Below are 18,361 nucleotides of genomic sequence, written 5' to 3' on the forward strand. Positions count from 1 at the left end.
ACCGAAATTCGACAAAAGAGTTTTGTGCTGTATCCTAATATGCAAACGACACATTATTAGGTTAAGCTTAAGATTGTAACTTAAAAAAAAGAATATTCGTAAAGAAGATTTTGCCTGTAAGTTCTGAAAAATAGTGTATCAACAACTTCGAAATGTGTAAAAGTGCAAAACACTCAATCATGAAAGTACTGTTAAAAATCACAATAAGATAAGGTGTGCTCGAATACACACAATAACACTTTCAAATATGTGAGATTATTATAACACTAAAACACTGTAAATACATCATAGAATAATATATGATTAAGCATGTATTTTTCAAAACGCAAAAGCACACAAGCTGTACATGCAATAACGTGCAAGAAACTTGTAGGACGCCAGCTAAAATATAAAAAAAAAACAGGTTAGGGTCTTGTGTCAAAAGAAACAGTTGCATTGGTAAGGGAATGAATGCGCTATTTTAAAAATATTTGTGTATATTTTTAAAAAATATATACAGTATAATTTGGTATAAGAGAATGCTCTCATCGTCAATTTTTTTTGGCGCTAACAAGTCGATGAATGATTTTTAATTGTCTTATCGGTTGTGTTTTTCAAATGGGTCGTCTGGGCACATTACTTTTATGGTTTAATATTGGAGACTTCAAATTGGTATTTACTAAACTCTTGACTGTCATGTTTGAGCGGACTCTACACTTATAAGGACTTTTGTGTCGGCGCAATCTTGTATTGTTATTTGGCCATAAAACTCTGCTCTGGATGGCTAGACCTTGGAGGGGACATTTTTCGGTATTCAATCCCCCCTCCCCTTTCCCTTACTCCCGTAATGCGGAGGCGCTGCATTATACCACAGACAAATGTATTACCTTTGTCTGTGCTTATACTCTGCCCCAGGAGGAAGCAAACGATAATAAATCCTTCGCGCAAGTAGTGACTCGTGAGACGGTAAAGGGAGGCTCACAGAGGAACAACGCGCCCGAAGCTACCAGCTGTTTACAGTAGCGTGAGCTTCTTTGCTCCGCCCACTCGCTTTCTCCCCTTCTCTACCGTTATGCGCGGCGTTGCTCCACACATTCCTGGGACAGACTGTAGACTGGACTACGCAATAAGTTCTCAGTGTGTATAGAAGTTGCCTGAAGCGAGAAAAGTATCAAAATGAAGGCACGGACTTACAGAAGAGCCCTTTCGTTTGCAATCTCAGGTTGTGTGGAGTAGCGCCAACCTCAAATAAATTTTGGAGGGGCAAGAATGAAAGAAACAATATTGTGTATATGTAAATATATAGCATAATATCTGTCCCCTAAAGGAGTTTTAGGGAAGAAAATGTGTTACCCCCCCCCCAAAATCGACCCCCATGGCTGTGTGTGCGAAGAATTTCAAGACCTGTGGGGATCTGTGGCCATTCTGATGCCATAAAAGTTTATGCTCAGAGCCAGAACGGAATTTTATTACAGAATGACTAGAAACCTGTCTCCGCATACTCGAGAGACTTCCAACAGAGCCGACTTCCGTGCTGGGGTCCCGGGTGCGAATCCCGGCCTGCGCAGTGTGTTCTTTGTGAATCTCACGTCATCAATTTCACTATATCATCACTAATCCCAATCGACGCGATTAGTCAATATCGGAAGAAAAGCGACCTGAAATACGTAAAATAACTTAATTCAATCAAAAATAACCACTTCCAAGAGGGATCGATTTGAATGGATTAATTAATTGTTAATTCGCCACTGTTTCGAATTTAATCCATTGCGTAATATGCGTAAATCCATTGCGTAAATGTTTGATTACTCACATACATCTTTAATATTTCTTTCATAATCATAATCATGATATGGTGATTAGCACAGTGAATTGGATTGTTCATTCACAATTTCATAAGTTCATCATTCAATCAAATTGTCCAAATTAATTTAAATAAGACAGATTAATTACAAAATATACAAATAAAAGTATAACATCTCTCGGTTCACGTCCGTATAGTATTCTGATTGATCTTCTACACTAATACAGATGGAGCGACACCGTCTTTAACTATATCAAGTGTGCCATCCCCGTGGCGGAGTGGTCAGTACAGAGCGCTACGACGCCAGGGACCTTGGGTTCGAATCCCAGCCTGGTCATATGTGTCCTTTGTGAGGTCCCTTCCTCAGTTTCAGTGACGTGAACCTTTGAAAAAACATCTGGTGGGCTTCAGATTCGGAGAATTATTTGTATAAATTTATACAACACATAACACATAATTTATTGTCGCCGTCTAATTTTCAAAATAACGATACGACCACGGGCAGTGTAAATAATATAGAGCACTGACAAGTATCAAACTGGAGATCTAACAAATTATAAATAGTAAATTGTGAGAAATCTTAAAGTGTATAGTTATGAAACAGTTTTGTTAAACGCGGGGAATTTACTTTTCCTACACTAACAGTAGGGGGCAAATTATGGGTGGTCTCGACGAGCCCCACAGGCCCATATTATACCGCGTTTGCTACAACCTGGCCCGCTTCCCGCGCTAGCTGATCGCTGGCTTTTCTAGCAGAAACCACGAAGCATTGCCGTTGCAGACCGCGTGAACTCCGTGCTTGGGAAAGCCAAAGTCAGGTAGCAAATTGAAATACTCAACGTGGCAACAGCGTTCTCATTGGCACAGAAAATGTCGAGCGATCGCTAGCGCGGGAAACGGGACAGGTTCTAACAAACGCGGTATAGTTGTAGCTACTGATCAGTTTCATCATATAATCACGCATCCTCATCTTCACGATTAGCCAAAAGTGGCAAAAAGCGAAGTAAAGTAAACAAAATTAATCGACTTTTTCAAGTGTGTCATTTTGTACTAGCAGTTGTGTTTTAAACAGTTATAACTGTTATGCATTTATAAATGTATAAAGAATAATTACAGCCTAAGTAACCGTGCAAAGTACTTTTCTGGTGTACTACTACTAGAATAAAAGCTTTGATATGGTTCATTCAAAGAATGGGCTGCACTAGCTTAAAGCAAGAATGATCTGTGTATAAGATCACGAAACTCCAATAAAGCAAAGCAAATGCAGAAATTTCCATCGTTATTTTCGTCGGATACGAAAGTTACTATACAACATTTCGTATACAAAAGTTACTAGCGCCGTCCAATGGGTAGGAAGAAAACTAACACTCACCAAATCATGGACAATTAATAGGACCTGCCCTGATTAAGTGTGCTATAAGTACATGACCAGGAACTAAATCGTAAAATACCCTATAAATTCAACCCATTTAGTCTGTAAAGAATTTTATTTGTATCTGTTTTTTATAGTTTTTGTTTTAAGTCCAATTTATACACAGAAAGGCTAATCGGGACTGTAGCTACAGTTCAAAGTGGAATCCGAACCACTGTGTGTCTCCACCGGGTATCGATCCCGGGAATCCTTGATTACAAGGCGACTACGTAACCAGCACTATATCGCGGAGGTTACGGTGTAGTATTGTATGACGTCATGTATATTCAAGAGTTACAGTTATTATAAAACACTCCTTTAAAGATAGATTTTCCTGGAACGTTGTTGGAGAGTGTCACGCATTTCACTACTCTTCCAGTTTGTTATTGATTAACTTGTGGTCACACACCAAGTTTCTCTCAGAAGCGAATTTCGATCTAGTGTCTCTGAAGTTACAGTAATAACCTAAACAAGTGTTGTTATTGATATGTTTAAAGTTTCGTGTGGTTTCGTTTATGCAACTCGCAGAACGTTTGATAATTTGATGGTATTAGCATAGGAAGTGGTGATCGTTTGGTTGTATGGTTGAGTCCTGTGATGCGTGTGATGTATCATGTCTTATGGCAAGCCTAATGCAGAAAAGCTAGGAACTGAGTATTCACGTATTACTTAGACATCCCAATAGAAAAGTTTTACTTGTGTTATTAACTTTGAATATCGTGTAAGATCATCCTTGCTGACTTTTCTGTTCATTACATACCCTCCTCTAAGTGTCTAAGCAGACAGGTTGAGTTTCATCACTCTAATCAAAGGTAGAAACCAGTGCATCATTTTTGCAATTTAAGTTAATCTAGAATGCAATTTAGTGTAGAGTGAGAAAATAAATCGCCTTCAATTGCATAAAATTCGCTTCATACATTTATACATTCACATGTATGTTACAAGAACATGGATTTTGTCCCATTACAGTTGCATTTTTTTTAATATTTTCATTCATGTTTTTGTTTGTAACAGTAGTTTCATCATTCCAAGTTGCTTAATTCTACTATATTTCGAATAAATCTCATCGATTGTTTATCTTGTTCTTTTTGTAAACAACTACTTGCACCGACTTCTATTTGTCTTATACTCTGTCCCAGGAATCTGTGAAGAAAGCGAACGAAAACAAGCCGTCGCGGTTTGACCAATGAACGAGTGAGAGAGGAAGTAAGCGCATATAAAGGGAAACGCGGCTACAGCTACCAGCTGTTTGCAGCAGCGCGCACTTTTCCCTCAACCCAAACGCTTTCTTCCCTACTCTACTGTTATACGCGGAGTTGCTTCACAAACTCCCGGGACGAGGTGTAGTTAATCTACTTATTTGTGTTGGCACCAATGAATATTCTATTTCTATTTTACCTGCCTTCACATTTTTAAGCCTAGATAGAAGCACGATTTGCACTATTTTGTTAAAATACATTAGCTAGTAAGCATGTGGTTGCACTTCATGAAATAACTAATTACCTAGACAAACAAACTACTGGATTACCTGCACCGAATATACAGCCTAGAAAAGCATGTCGTTAAATATTCGTGATAAAAGTGGACAACCCTAAGTTAATTATTGTACATTTTGCAATAATACGTAATCTACACTGTGTACACTTCTTAATTATTAAACTTCCTGATATAAACACGCACCCTAGGAAAGCGACAATATTGACTTCGCTGACTAAGTACACAGATAACTTATATGTAAAAAAATAAAGCATTTTTCACTACTTCACAGGTTATAAGCAAATTATCGAATCAACAAATGCTAATGATTAGAATTTGTTCACTAATAACACAGACTATGAACGTGAAGAAAGAGTATTGCTGTAAGCACTTTATATTAGTTACATAGTAAATTATTATTAGCAGTAAACCTTATAGCTTTAGAATATTATGTTGAATTATGCAACAGTGAATTGATAGTGGTACGGTGAAGACTTTAATTGGCCCATAGTGAAAATATAAGCCAAACCTCCCTATCGCATACATAGGAAAATATGGAAAATGTATGTCAAAAATGTGACAGAAGCGACACGTGTACTTTCACATAACGTTGATTCACCGGCATATTTTCTTAGATACTGACAACTTGCATACGTTCTTAAGTTGCTCCCACACAAACAGTGCAACATATCGTGACACACACATGCAACCATACGTGCGTGAAAGAGAAATGCATGTGCAGTGTTAGGCGCTAGGCAAGACCATGGCCCAAGAGTGTTTCGGAATGTTAGGCCACTTGTCCTAGATCTTACCTCCTGAGGAGGAACGTCGTAGGTGAGAGTTCTCAGGTCAATTCTTGCATAGCAGTCGATGCAGGGGAGGATAAAGAATATGCCTGAAAAAAGGGTTCAATATAGACTATGCTAACAAGTGCATGCCATTCAATGCCCCATTCGATCAGATCACATTAAAAAAAACATTGAAGCTCGTCTCTGATTTACACCTTCTGATTTTTCAGTTTTGAATAGATTTACACCTTCTGATTTATCAGCTTTGAAAAGATTTACACCTTCTGGTTTATCAGTTTTTAAGATTTACACCTTCTGATTTTTCAGTTTTTAAGATTTACACCTGATTTTTCAGTTTTGAAAAGATTTACACCTCCTGATTTTCCAGTTTTGAAAAGATTTACACCTGATTTTGTTTTCAGATTTGAAAAGATTTACACCTTCTGATTTTTCAGCTTTGAAAATAATATTTTACTAAAGTATGGAAGGCGAGTGATTTATTATATTACTGGTTATTGATGGCTCGGTAGACATAGCATACTTCAAACCTTCGATATTTGTAGAAGAAAGCTCTTGTATGCGCATGTGGACTGCAGAACGAACAGCGGTACTGTAGCGTTGTAAGTGTATCAAAGAAGGGGAGTGAGCGAAACAGGAGGCTTCGTCGGTCGCGTTCGTGCAGTGGGAAATCAGTCGCCATCAGATTCGTGGGTAACAGTGCAGTGTGGCGTTGGAATCATGGCAGAAGAAACAAGATGTGGATCCGTGTGACGCCTTGCGCCACAGTATTTTTACCTGCCAACGCAAGCAACATCCCCACTCTGCAGCTTACTGGCCCTGAGAGTGTGCAGGCGGGGAGCTCGCACTGCCCGGAGCACTCACACGTACAAGGAAAATTGCTCAAGCCTGTACTTGAATATATAAATAAGTAACAAGCGCAGGCCATAATTCTATGTTGATTTCGACACCATGTAGCCAGTTTGGAACGAAAATTACCGGTAATGCGATTCTCACTAGAAGTCTGTACGAGCTATTATTATTAATATTAGTAATGGAAACTATAGCGTTAATTAGTCATAACAAGTTTTTCTTGGAAATATGAAGCACTGATTCTCATTATTCTTAGTATTGGCCGTGAAGACCACGTATTATAAAAAGTTGTTTACAAATAAGAAAGAACCTACTTTCTAATCTAATATATAGAAGAGCTAATTTTTCCCATTCCAATCAATCACGAGGAAATTAACCATGACAATTCAAGATATTCGATAGCAATAATTACTATTAAGCCTTGTTTTCATGTTCAGAAAAACACTAAAAATGCTGGCCGAGGCAGTCTTTATTTAATAACACACTGTAAACGTAAAGTTTCCATCCTCCAACAAAGATTCAAACTAAAATCTTTTTTTTATTATTTTAACGTTTCTAATCGCCAACATGCAAATGTATGTAGGTATAATGAAGTAAACAGTAAAAATATTCTGATATTTGATACACGGAGTAACAATGTTTTATTACAAAAACTTTCAGAATTTTGTATATCTTCAAGAACCTTTGAAGATTTCAGTATATACTGTTGTGTAGTATGAAGTATAAGATGTTACCGATAAAAAAGCAAGCAGCGGAGTCAAAATATATGACCACCTAAAGGAATAGCAAGAAATACATATCTCAGATGTAGCTAAACAATAAAAAATTGAATAACTTAGATAATTTCATTGATTTTTAACTAGAAAGGATAAATAACCACATTAGCTATTTCATTCGATTGTTGTGTTGAACTATGAGCATTGAATCAACAGAAGGTATAAATATAAGACGAACTTCGTAGTCTATGCCTAAGAAATATTTCCACATTGCCATTCAGCCGCCTTCTAGGGTATGTGTGAAAGGTAGAATAGGTTAAAGAGAAATGTGTTCGAAATAGAAACAAATAAGAAAGGAAACAAAGTATTAAAATATAATTGTGCATGTATGAAGTCGATGTTTACCCTCCCAAAAATTCGATTATTGAATTTATAATCTTCAAATACATGCTGGAGACATTTCCTGTTTTAATGTTAGAGCTACAGTTTGTAATTAAATCAGATTTAATCGTGGAGCTCTTTATTAGTTTGATTTTATGTGTATAGTTTAAACTCTGAAAGAATTATTCATGCAATAGGGAACATGCTTTCTAAGCAAAAAGAAGGACACGTGTACTACAGCGATTACAATGAGAGATAGCTTTTTAATATTAATTTTTACAAATTAAGAAATCTTATAAGATGGGTTCGTATTTTCATATTGCGATAAGATTATATAAACGAAACAACACACTTTTTAATGGAAAGATAATTTGTAAAACCAAATCATAATAGCAAGTGTCTACTCTAATAGTGTTACTGCCACACCTTCAATCAAGTGATAATATATGAGAGCAGAAACTCTTTAAAAATCTCCATACTTTCTCTCCGTGCATAATGATAAAATAGCAAATTATACATTTCAACATGCAACTTACCAATCATACATCAAGGACAAAATTTAACTATGTACTTGAGAGCAAAATTTGCTGAATCTTTTAATTTTAGCCGCTGTGCTTTGTTGTGAACAACTTCTTTTTCTTCTCACTGATATCGCAGTGAGTGGAAACTGTGCTAGGCAAAGTTAATACTGTTTTGAAATTTAACAAATTTTCCCTTCTAGCAACTTAAACCTAATTATAACTTCATCTATTCCTTTGATCATTCTTGTATTGTGACTTTTCTTTTTACTTTGTCATTTTTACGAGTGTCTATTAACAACGAGGTTCGTAATAGCAGAGGAAATATAACCCAAATTTCTGTTCAAGTCGAGCATGTGTGAATGATTTAAAATCAATTCTGTAGTGCAACATTTTCGAAATTGCTTCAACATAACTTCACATGGTTGAATTTTCTATTCAAATATTTAGAAATTTCTCAGCCTAAATGTGATTAGCACATAATATATAGCTATATATATACACACACGGTCATTTTTGTATTAGGACCTAGTAAAATACATATCACTGAAGTTACTTTTTAGACCGTTATTTCGAAGTTCAACAAAATTTTGGTTTGGACTAAAAACGAAAGAAAATGCCAAACGTTACGTGTAACTTTCCGTTTCAAAAAAAGAGAGATAAAATTTCAAATTCGTAGACAGAAAATTGTCATTGAACTTAAGACCGTTCAGGATTAGTACAGTGTCTTGAGAGCTTTTAGCAACTTTACTAAATGGCCAGTTGTTAATATTTTAAACATGTAAATATATTATTCATGATATCGACATTTTGATTTTGGAGGGTATGGTTGTTGTGAATATTCTAGTGATCTATTAAATTTTCAAAATATACAGTAAAGGTAGAAATGTTACTTTTAGATTTAGTGTATAGTTCGCTCTTTTTTGACATCTCCGATGGCGCAGTGGTAGCATCGTCGACTTGTAATCAAGGGGTCCTGAGTTCGATACCCGGTGGAATCACATAGTGATTCGGAACCCACTTTATACTGTAGGTTCAGTCCCAATTAGCCTAACTGTGCATAAAGTGGACTTAAAACACCAAATCAATCAATCAATCAGTTCAATCTTTTAATTTGTCTCCATAGCAGAGCGTTCATTTTTGGTTTGGTTCAGAGTAAGTAAATTTGTAGTATTAATATGTTTATACATCCTGAAACCAATGTTTATCAAGCTAGACCTACGTTACGAGTTTCTATTGTTTTATCTTTGAAGTCAAAGATAGATAGTAGTGCATCACCTGTAGTAATTAAATAAATACCTGTAAGTTACATGATTATCTATTTGCTTTAACTGACAAGATAGATGAACCAATTAAGTTAATTCATTTTACAGTAATCTGTTGTCTGTTTAGTTTTCAGTCCACCTAGGTTTTATGATTGATTGAAGATAAAATTATATACTGACTTTGTTGCATAAATATTCCCGTTTGTTGACCAAACCATGCGATTCAGCCATTCATCTCTCTCTCACTCCCTCCCCCCCCTCTCTCTCCCTCCCCCCTCTCTCTCTCCATGCATACCACGTGAATGTTAATATCTGTGTTCACCGATTAGTACCTATGAAGAATATTGGAATTACTAAAAAGTAAAGTAAGCTGCAAGTTCTTTCAACAATAATATTTGAACACACTTTTTAAATAAAATAAGCAGTAAAATGAACCATTCATGGGAGAAAAGTTAACAAGTTGTTCAAACGAAAATATAGTATAGTTGTTTTTAAGTATAATCTGTGTTACTGCATGCAGTAAAATCGTGTTCAATGAGACTTTTTAACAAAGAAGAACTTTGAAACAAATATTTAGGAGGCTGATGGTTTCGATTTTGTTTGAGGATCATGAAATAATGAGTTTGAAGAATGTTGTAGGGGAACTTCTACGTTGTATAGTTCGGTTTACTATTCATGAACAATTTTATCCTTGGAAACATTAATAGTTTACCAACGGTTAGTCCACAATATAAAATAGAAAAGTTTCACTGAGTTTCATATTAATGTAGCTATTAATAGTAGCTAGATGTGGCAAACTGTATTTTTTGCACTTGTTTGAATCGTAGCATAAGAGATGTTTAATTCAGTATCATTAATGTTAGGTGTACAGCTTACTATTCAATTTAAAAGGTCAAGATATTTTTATTAAGCAGCATTCACATATTAGTCATATTTCTACACTAATTCATAGTGTTAGTTATTAATCACTTTGGTATTCCTTAGGTATAGCTACAATTTTAATCTGGGTAACTTAGACTCATGATCTTAAAAAAATTTCGATTTTTTATTTGAAAGAAAGTATACTGAATTTCAGCAGTTTTCCCGGAGAGCCATTCACAGGGTAATGCAACAATATGGTTTTAAAAATTATAACCCTTTCAAATGAAGAAGGTATGGGATAAAGGTGATAAAAAAGAAAGACAAAAAAATCATAGTGGTTGGTCCAATAATAACGTGCAAATTGATACCAGGACAAACTAAAGTTTAAAAGCAGAAATAATAATGGAAATAATGGGTTAAATGGTGAAAAGGCAATTAGACATGAACACATCAAGCGGTAGGCAACTACTAGACACAAAATAACAGTAATATATCATTTGTTGGAAGACGCCGTGTCCTCCACTTGCCTCCTGAGGTGGAATGTCGAATACGCTTGTTCGCAGGTCAATTTTGGCGTAGGACTCAATGCATGGCAGAATGAAGAAGATTCCTGTGAAAAGAGAACAGTGTGCACAAGAAAATGTCAAAAGCAATTAAAAACCCACGTCAATAGTTCTGTTTCCTTAGAGGTATACCTGTAAAGCAAATCTTTTCTTTGAAAAAAAGGTCATATGTTACACTTAAATATAGCATCCCAAGAAGTAGAGCTTAGATCTATGAACATCCAGAATTGTTTTTAGCACGATTTCTAAATGGAACTAGTATCTCGTTTTGCTATATAGGTAAAGATATAAGAGAAACACCAAAAACTACTATTATAAGTTCAACCGTCCAAAACAAAAGACTGCCTATCAAAATCTTTCGAGGCGAATTCTGCTAAGCAAAAAGCAGCCAGAAGGGTTCAAAGCGTAATCTATACCCGAAAATATATAACTTACTGAAATTCGTAAATTTAAAGTCTTTCTGTACTCGTATTAGGTGAACGATGGTTTCAATTTTATTTCAGGGGAATGATATAATATTTTTGAAGTGTGTTGAAGGGCAACTTCTACACTGTTAAAATTCACGAAAAATTATATCCTTGAAAATTCTAATAGTTGTTTTTCGGATAAATTTTCACAACTTTTTGTATTTCCTGAAAATATCTTCTTGGATAACAGTGATTGCAAACCGAGAACGTCTTTCTATTGGAGGTGCCCGACCTATTACATAGCAATCACGAAGTGCACGTTTTAACGGTTTCTTGTTAGGGTAGAGACATTAAAAATTACTACTGAGGTACGCTTAGCCAATTTTAGTGTTAATTTAGTTTCATTCTGCAGTGAATGAAAATAATTAATTGAGTAATTGATTTTCGTGTTAGTCTCTACTGGTGCCCTATCACTATAGTGCTGGGTATTCTGGGAGTTAGAATTTGGACTATTTTAATGTACCAATGCCACCCCAGCAGAAATCTCATCCCTAATCTCGTGGAAAGTATGAACAAAGAGAAGGTGATTCAGAGTTGGCAAGTCTCTTGCTCTGTTCATCCTTTCAAAACTCATTCGTCGCCTATACGCCCGTATCGGTTACATTGAAATCAGTATTAATTTCGGTGCAACAATAAACTTTTCTTCCGTGCATGATTAGTATTTTTAGTATACATGTACATATTTGCACATTTAATATCGCGAATATGACAGGTAATGAAAATTGCTATCATAATTCTTGGTCGGCCAAGATCAGTTGTCTATAAGTCTACTTAAAAGGATGCAGTACTTACCAGGTCCCTTAGCTCCTCCTGATAAAAGCCTACCTAGACGGAATATTACAGCTCTCTCGTACTCCTGCACAACCTAGAATTGAAAGAAAGGGAATCAGTACGTTCCAAGAATCTTTCAAGAAATATATTACAACATGCCATCATTTCTCAAAAATTTTACTTCTCGTAAACCAACGTCGAAACGCAGTTTTGTTGGCTAAGGTTCCATTTATCAGCCTATTTTTCGGGAAAATTGTTTCGTTGAAAGTTTTTTGAATTACGCTCAGAAGACTAGACCTATAGTTTAACCCTAGCTTACCCGAAGGGGGGTGAGGAGGGGGGATTGCCCTCAGGCCCACCACCTCTTGTTCTTCGATTCTTGTACCTGCTAATATTTTTACAAAAAAATGAAAATATATTACATTGTTCCCAAGCGCGTTCGCAAGGTTTCTGTATAATTTTTGTTCATAAAAACATGAAAGTAATGTACATGGGACGCAACATTCACTTGGGCATATTTGGCAAACCTTTTGGAAGTGTGTTCTTTATGGCACTCCTACTAGTGACAGTGTACAATTGGTTGGTAGTGATAGTTATTTTTATTATTATTAATATATAACTCTACCTACATAAACAAAAAAAGCATTGATGAAAATTAATATTGTTTCTTTGAGGTTGAGTGAATCTGTATATGTGTGACGTTCATGCAAAAATTGGTTACTTTTTTATGAATGATGGTAATTCTTCTAATTATTACAATTAATATATAACTACATCTATACAAATAATAAAGGAAGCAGTGACAACAAAATGGTTTCTTGAATTTTAGCGATGGAAAGTGTGTGGGTCTGTAAGACCCCCTCCCCTCAGGTAAGTAAGCTAAGGTTAAAATGTTACCAGAGATACTGTTGAATGTGTAAAACTGTACTGGGGATCGCACCCAAGTTCCCCTGATTTCAAAGCTGCGACATTACCACTAAGCTATCAGGAAAGCCCAGAAAACTGAATCAATGTAGCTTTTAAACAGAGTAGTATATTTTTAAGAACGCAGATAGGCTATACTGGAAGCAGCCGCACTGCAAAAACTGCTTTATATTAGTGTCTCGATCGACTGTTTTAGTCCGAAGTTAGAAGTGTCTATGAAACTCTAATGTTCTTCTGAGCAACAGCACACTACCTCCATATTGAATTATTGTTTACGATACAAACAAATTGAAAAACTTTCCTCTTCCGCCCACTCTACCGATGTTTGTTTCCTTCCGTCACTATAGAAACCGTAAAACACCTTCAAGAGTTTAGGTCGGTGCAGACACACACGCACAAACAACGGTGGAATGTTATGTTGCAAGAAAGTCAATAACGTTATTGTTGTCCATCCTTTTTTTTTTTCATATTCACTCTCCTGCACAGTGACAAAGTGCCTCTACCGCCTCCAAAATAAATACTCCCCATATTTTTTTCACAAAGATCTAATTAATGACATCAAATTTTTCCTTACACACACTAATGTAAGTTTTATACTATATAGATTAAACATTCAGAATAGTTCTCTTATCCTGCTCTCTGGCTGGGTAATATCATCATCCCATATCCTTGATTTTGCGACATACAGCAAGCGACACCCTATCCCCCCTCCCCACTAGGAAATTTATAAAGCTTATATAATAATATATAATTATTATTATTATAAGCTTAATAATTATACAGGGTGACTGGTACAGGTTGTTTCAAAAGTCTTAACACCATAGGACAACTGCGTTATTAGTGCAGATGGCGAAAAATTATTAAATAATAATAATAATTAAAACCTCATATTTCCAACAACTTTTCCCTCTTTTCATTTTTCGCCATCTGCACTAATAACGCAGTTGTCTTATGGTGTTAAGACTTTTGAAACAACCTGTACATATACAGATTGTCAAAAATTGAATTATTATTATTTCATGGGCTTAGCCTGACACTATTTTCGATGCTACTGTTGAGTTCTGGCACATCCAAAACATAAGGTTTGATCCAAAACATGATCAAATAGCTTAAACGGTTAGTTTTAGACTTTTCGCGACCATATTGGCTGCCATATCTAATATTATTTAATAAAGTGGGTCTTTTTAATTTATTATTAACATAATACAGTCATAAACTGAAAATTAGGTGAAAATTGATGTCATGAATAATAAATATCTGCAATAACTAACAGGTTTCAGGAATAGAATCTTCGTCTTGACGGCCATTTTGAAGACGCCATTACAGACAAGCGAGGGCTTAAAATCTTGGGGTCTGGGGCGTTTTAGATTCGGTAATTACTGTACTATCCGCCCCCCAAAGAGCACGTTCTCCGCCGGAAATGAATTATTTATCGGCTTTCCGACCGCACTATTAAGAAGATGGAGAGGAGGAGGACTCATGCTATTGATTTAATAATAATAATTTCAAGGTTTTAAGTATGGTTCAATAAAATCCCGGACGTGAAATTGTGGTCACTTTGACCTTACTGTGGTTCTCAACCTTCGTGAGCCCATCCGCCCGGTAAATTCTTTTTAAAAGTCCCAACAATTTTACTCGTAAAGAGCTTCCTAACTTTTAAAACTTCATACATTAATTAATATTAATAAGTAAATTATGGCATAATCATAAAGAGTATTGTCAAATATACAATTGGGTTTAAATGAGTTGACTACGACTGGATATAATTGAAAATTTTAGTTCCCTCTGGCCAAATCATTAAATTAATTTGTTAATTGCTGATTTTTATTGTCATGTTCCATTTCGGACACCAAAAATTCAAATTGATCAGAATATTTACACTTCAATATATTTGTTATTGAAAATTGCTGCAGAAACTAAACTGATCGTGGTGGTCGTCCGTCAACCTCCAAATTTGGAGGCGGGAGTCACGCGTCTCTCGGTTAGATAGTTTGATCGTGATCGCTCACCACCACTATCACGAGAGCTTTTTCTGTTATAGCAGTGGAAACCCAAACGAAAGGCCATCTTTCCAGGTTTTTGCCAGCTCGGGCTGCAAATCGCGAACTTCAGGAGAACCTCCCGTGGCCCGGTATAATTTACGCCAGGACCCGGTACCGCACCGCGGGCAGCCAGTTGAGAAACACTGGTGTAGGGAATATACTCCAAATTGTTCTCTAGCAATCCCTTTGCAGGGGTAAGCACAACCGAGTTCCGGGGTCCAAACTTTTTTAGTCCACACGGCCCTTCACATGTCACACTTCCCGTGTATCTAAGATTTAAGGAATATCACCCAAATACGATTTCGTGGTATTTTTTTTTAGAGAAAAGAGTAGTCAATTACATCCCTAGCTTGTAGGCTATTGTTCTGATTTTTTTTAAAAAATAGAATAATATTTCAGATATTAAATTGACATTGGATGCCATGTGTTTTATTTTATGTTTATTCCATTCTTTAAAGTATGTATCCATATTGGAAATTTGGAGCATTTATCTGTGAATGTTGTGTGTTAGCATTAAGAGGTCAGAGTACGGGGTCAAAAGTGGTGGTAATACTTATGAAGAATCCAATTCTCTCTTGAATGGACGCATATAAAGTGATATCCAGGAAGAAAGCATGGTAATCAAGAACAACTACACTTGTACTCGGAATTTTGATCAGGATTAAACAATCAGAAATGGCGAAAGAAATTTCTCAGCTAACTAACTCTAAAGATACAAATTATTAACTCACCATGATCCTTCGAACTGTTAGAACAATTTTGATTTCGGAACTGTTAACAATATCCGCGCAACAGAAACAATTATATCTTTCAGCAATGTCAGTATGTTCCAACAATGCACTCTAATTGTACTGATAATAAATAAGAACAGAAATTGTTCATTAACATCAACATTGCACCGTGATTTTTATTTTGTCTTACAGTTTGCTGTTACCATTCCTCTTGTTTTTTTATTCAGCATAAATAAGTGCGAAGTCGCCTGTAAATATGGCCTTTCCTTTACAGTATTTCTTCACTTATGAACACTTCTTAAATTGTCCACACATTACTTTGATATTTTCCAAGTAAGCACAATGGCAACTTTCCAATAATAGTTACTATTGACGAATTGTCTTAAATTGCGAAACGAAATATTTCTACAGGGTGGCTCAATAAGTCACTTAACACCCCCAGTACAACGCCACTGCGGCATGGAACGTGAAAATGGCGATGACCAATCGTTATCAGACCAAGGGGGAACAACATTGACGTCACCCGCATGGTCGGCAGCCATCTTGATGTCCGCCATCTTGAAGTCAACTTCAGAAATTTAAATGGGAAGGGGGTCGTGCGACATATCAAAATGGGCTAGAATTTCATCAGGAAAACAACTGTGACATTTTTTTTCACCTAACTTTAATTGTTGCAGAGTTAACAATACCACAAAGTTATGGCTCAATAAGTCACTTAACACACCCAGTACAACGCCACTGCGGCATGGAACGTGAAAATGGCGATGACCAATCGTTATCAGACCAAGGGGGAACCACACTGACGTCACCCGCATGGTCGGCAGCCATCTTGATGTCCGCCATCTTGAATTCAACTTTAGAATTTTAAATGGGAAGGGGGTCGTGCGACATATCAAAATGGGCTAGAATTTCACCAGGAAAACAACTGTGACATTTGTTTTCACCTAACTTTAAATTTAAGGGCGATTTCCGCATGGGAGAGTGACACGTCCTTTCCTTTTTGCTTAAATGTTTATTGTTCAAATAATCGTTAGTATGTGATTATGTGGTATTTATTGTTAGACCAATCACTGAAAATATCCGGATATTGACTTACCGGTATGTACATATCTTGTAGTATTGGTTGGCATGGGAATTACGATTGTGTTTTGTCTTTACATAAAAGTTTAAAAGAGTGATGATGTGAATTGATCGTGTCAAGAGTAGCATATTTCCTTTTTCGCTGATCTGAACGAAAACTAACACGTGAGGAACGAATTGCCATCATATTGATGTCAGGAGAGAGAAGTACGCGTGACATTGCCGCAGACTTCAATAACCGCAATCCTGCAAGACAACCGGTGTCACATGTAGCCGTCAGCCAGTTGCTGGCAAAGTTCCAAGATACTGGATCTGTGGATGACAAGTCGCGACATGGACGTCCGAAAACAGCCACGGATGAGGGTACTGCTGTAGCGGTGTTGGCATCATTTGCAAAGTCCCCAACCCGTAGCACACGGAGACTGGCGCTGGAAAGCGGTGTCAGCAGGGGTTCAATTCAAAGGATTGTACGTGACTACCACTGGCATCCGTATAAGATACAGCTGCAGCAGCACCTTAGTGAGGACGATCCAGACAGGCGTTTGCAGTTTTGTGAGTGGGCTATAGCACAACTGCAACGTGACCCTGCCGTCGGTAGCAAGATTCTGTTCAGTGATGAGGCTAATTTTTATGTGTCGGGAGAGGTGAATAAGCAAAATCTGTGGTACTGGTCACCCGAAAATCCACACTGGACAGAACCCAGCAAGGTGACGGGAGGCGGGAAGCTAATGGTGTGGTGTGGTACTTGGGGTTCCCGACTTGTTGGTCCATTTTTCATTGAGGGCAACTTAAATGCAGAGGGCTACTTGCTTCTGCTACGGGAGCAGATCTTACCATCCTTACTGTCCGAGGATGGGAGCTATCCTGAATGGTTCCAGCAAGATGGTGCTCCACCGCACTATGGGATGATAGTCCGTCAGTACCTGGATCAACAATTCCCTCACCACTGGATTGGTCGCCGAGGGACTGTGGAATGGCCTGCACGCTCACCTGACCTGACACCATTGGACTTTTACCTCTGGGGACCAGTGGCGGCTGGCCAAGTGCAACAAGTGCAGATGTTTTCACCTAATTTTCAAATTAATATTGACATTTTTCATTTGCTTATTAAATTAAACTATTTCCCAGCAGAACGCACACGATAATACTCAAATAACACGCCGCTCGGCGCTACGCACGTATTGAGTTCGTCCCAACCCAAGAGCAAACACCGCTAGGTTGCGGAAGACTTAGCCGGTTGTCATGGCAACGGTGACGTCACCTAGCGTTGGCCTTGAACATGGTGTCGCCCTCTACGTGAATCAGTTCTCTCGTCGGAGAAAACATCGCATCCAGTGCTTGTGGCAAAATCTTCGCGTTCTCGCGAGATCTTGTTCCGCGTGTGTGTTTCGCGTTTCCTATCGTGTGTTGTGTTCATGTGTTGAGCTGTGGTTTCTACAATGAACCCAGTAAATGACTTAGTGTGTAATTTGTTGCAGACACCATTTTCCAGATGGACGGATGAAGACAAAAAAGGCGTTTTAAATTGGGGGGGGGGGGGGCACTGGCACTTACTATTTGTTTTCATTGCCTATAAATATACTTCTTCACCTGTTATTTTAGGCACGAGCCGCTACTGCTGGGGACACCTGAAAGCCATGGTGTATGCTACGAAAATCAGGGATCTGGCCCACTTGCGCACACGCATTGTGGATGCCTGTACTGCAATAACTCC

At 37.2% G+C, this 18,361-nt stretch overlaps 1 protein-coding gene across 14 annotated transcripts in view; it reads right to left on the reverse strand.

Annotated features, from left to right (window-relative positions):
* Positions 1–18,361, reverse strand: part of LOC145998865 (band 7 protein AGAP004871) — a 280,450-nt gene that overhangs the window by 14,769 nt on the left and 247,320 nt on the right. For 12 of the 14 annotated variants that reach the window (XM_083135548.1, XM_083135545.1, XM_083135557.1 and 9 more), the window contains 2 exons: positions 11,892–11,964; positions 5,483–5,565 (listed from right to left, as the gene is read on the reverse strand). In XM_083135548.1, coding sequence (XP_082991674.1) covers positions 5,483–5,565; positions 11,892–11,964 — 156 coding nt within the window. Of the gene's footprint in view, positions 1–5,482; positions 5,566–10,596; positions 10,680–11,891; positions 11,965–18,361 lie in introns of all 14 variants that reach the window. The other 2 variants (XM_083135546.1, XM_083135553.1) reach the window with 1 other exon arrangement.

This window comes from Lepisma saccharinum, chromosome 14 (genome assembly GCF_977018435.1).
Source record: "Lepisma saccharinum chromosome 14, izLepSacc3.1, whole genome shotgun sequence".
NCBI classification, from domain to species: Eukaryota; Metazoa; Arthropoda; class Insecta; order Zygentoma; family Lepismatidae; genus Lepisma; species Lepisma saccharinum.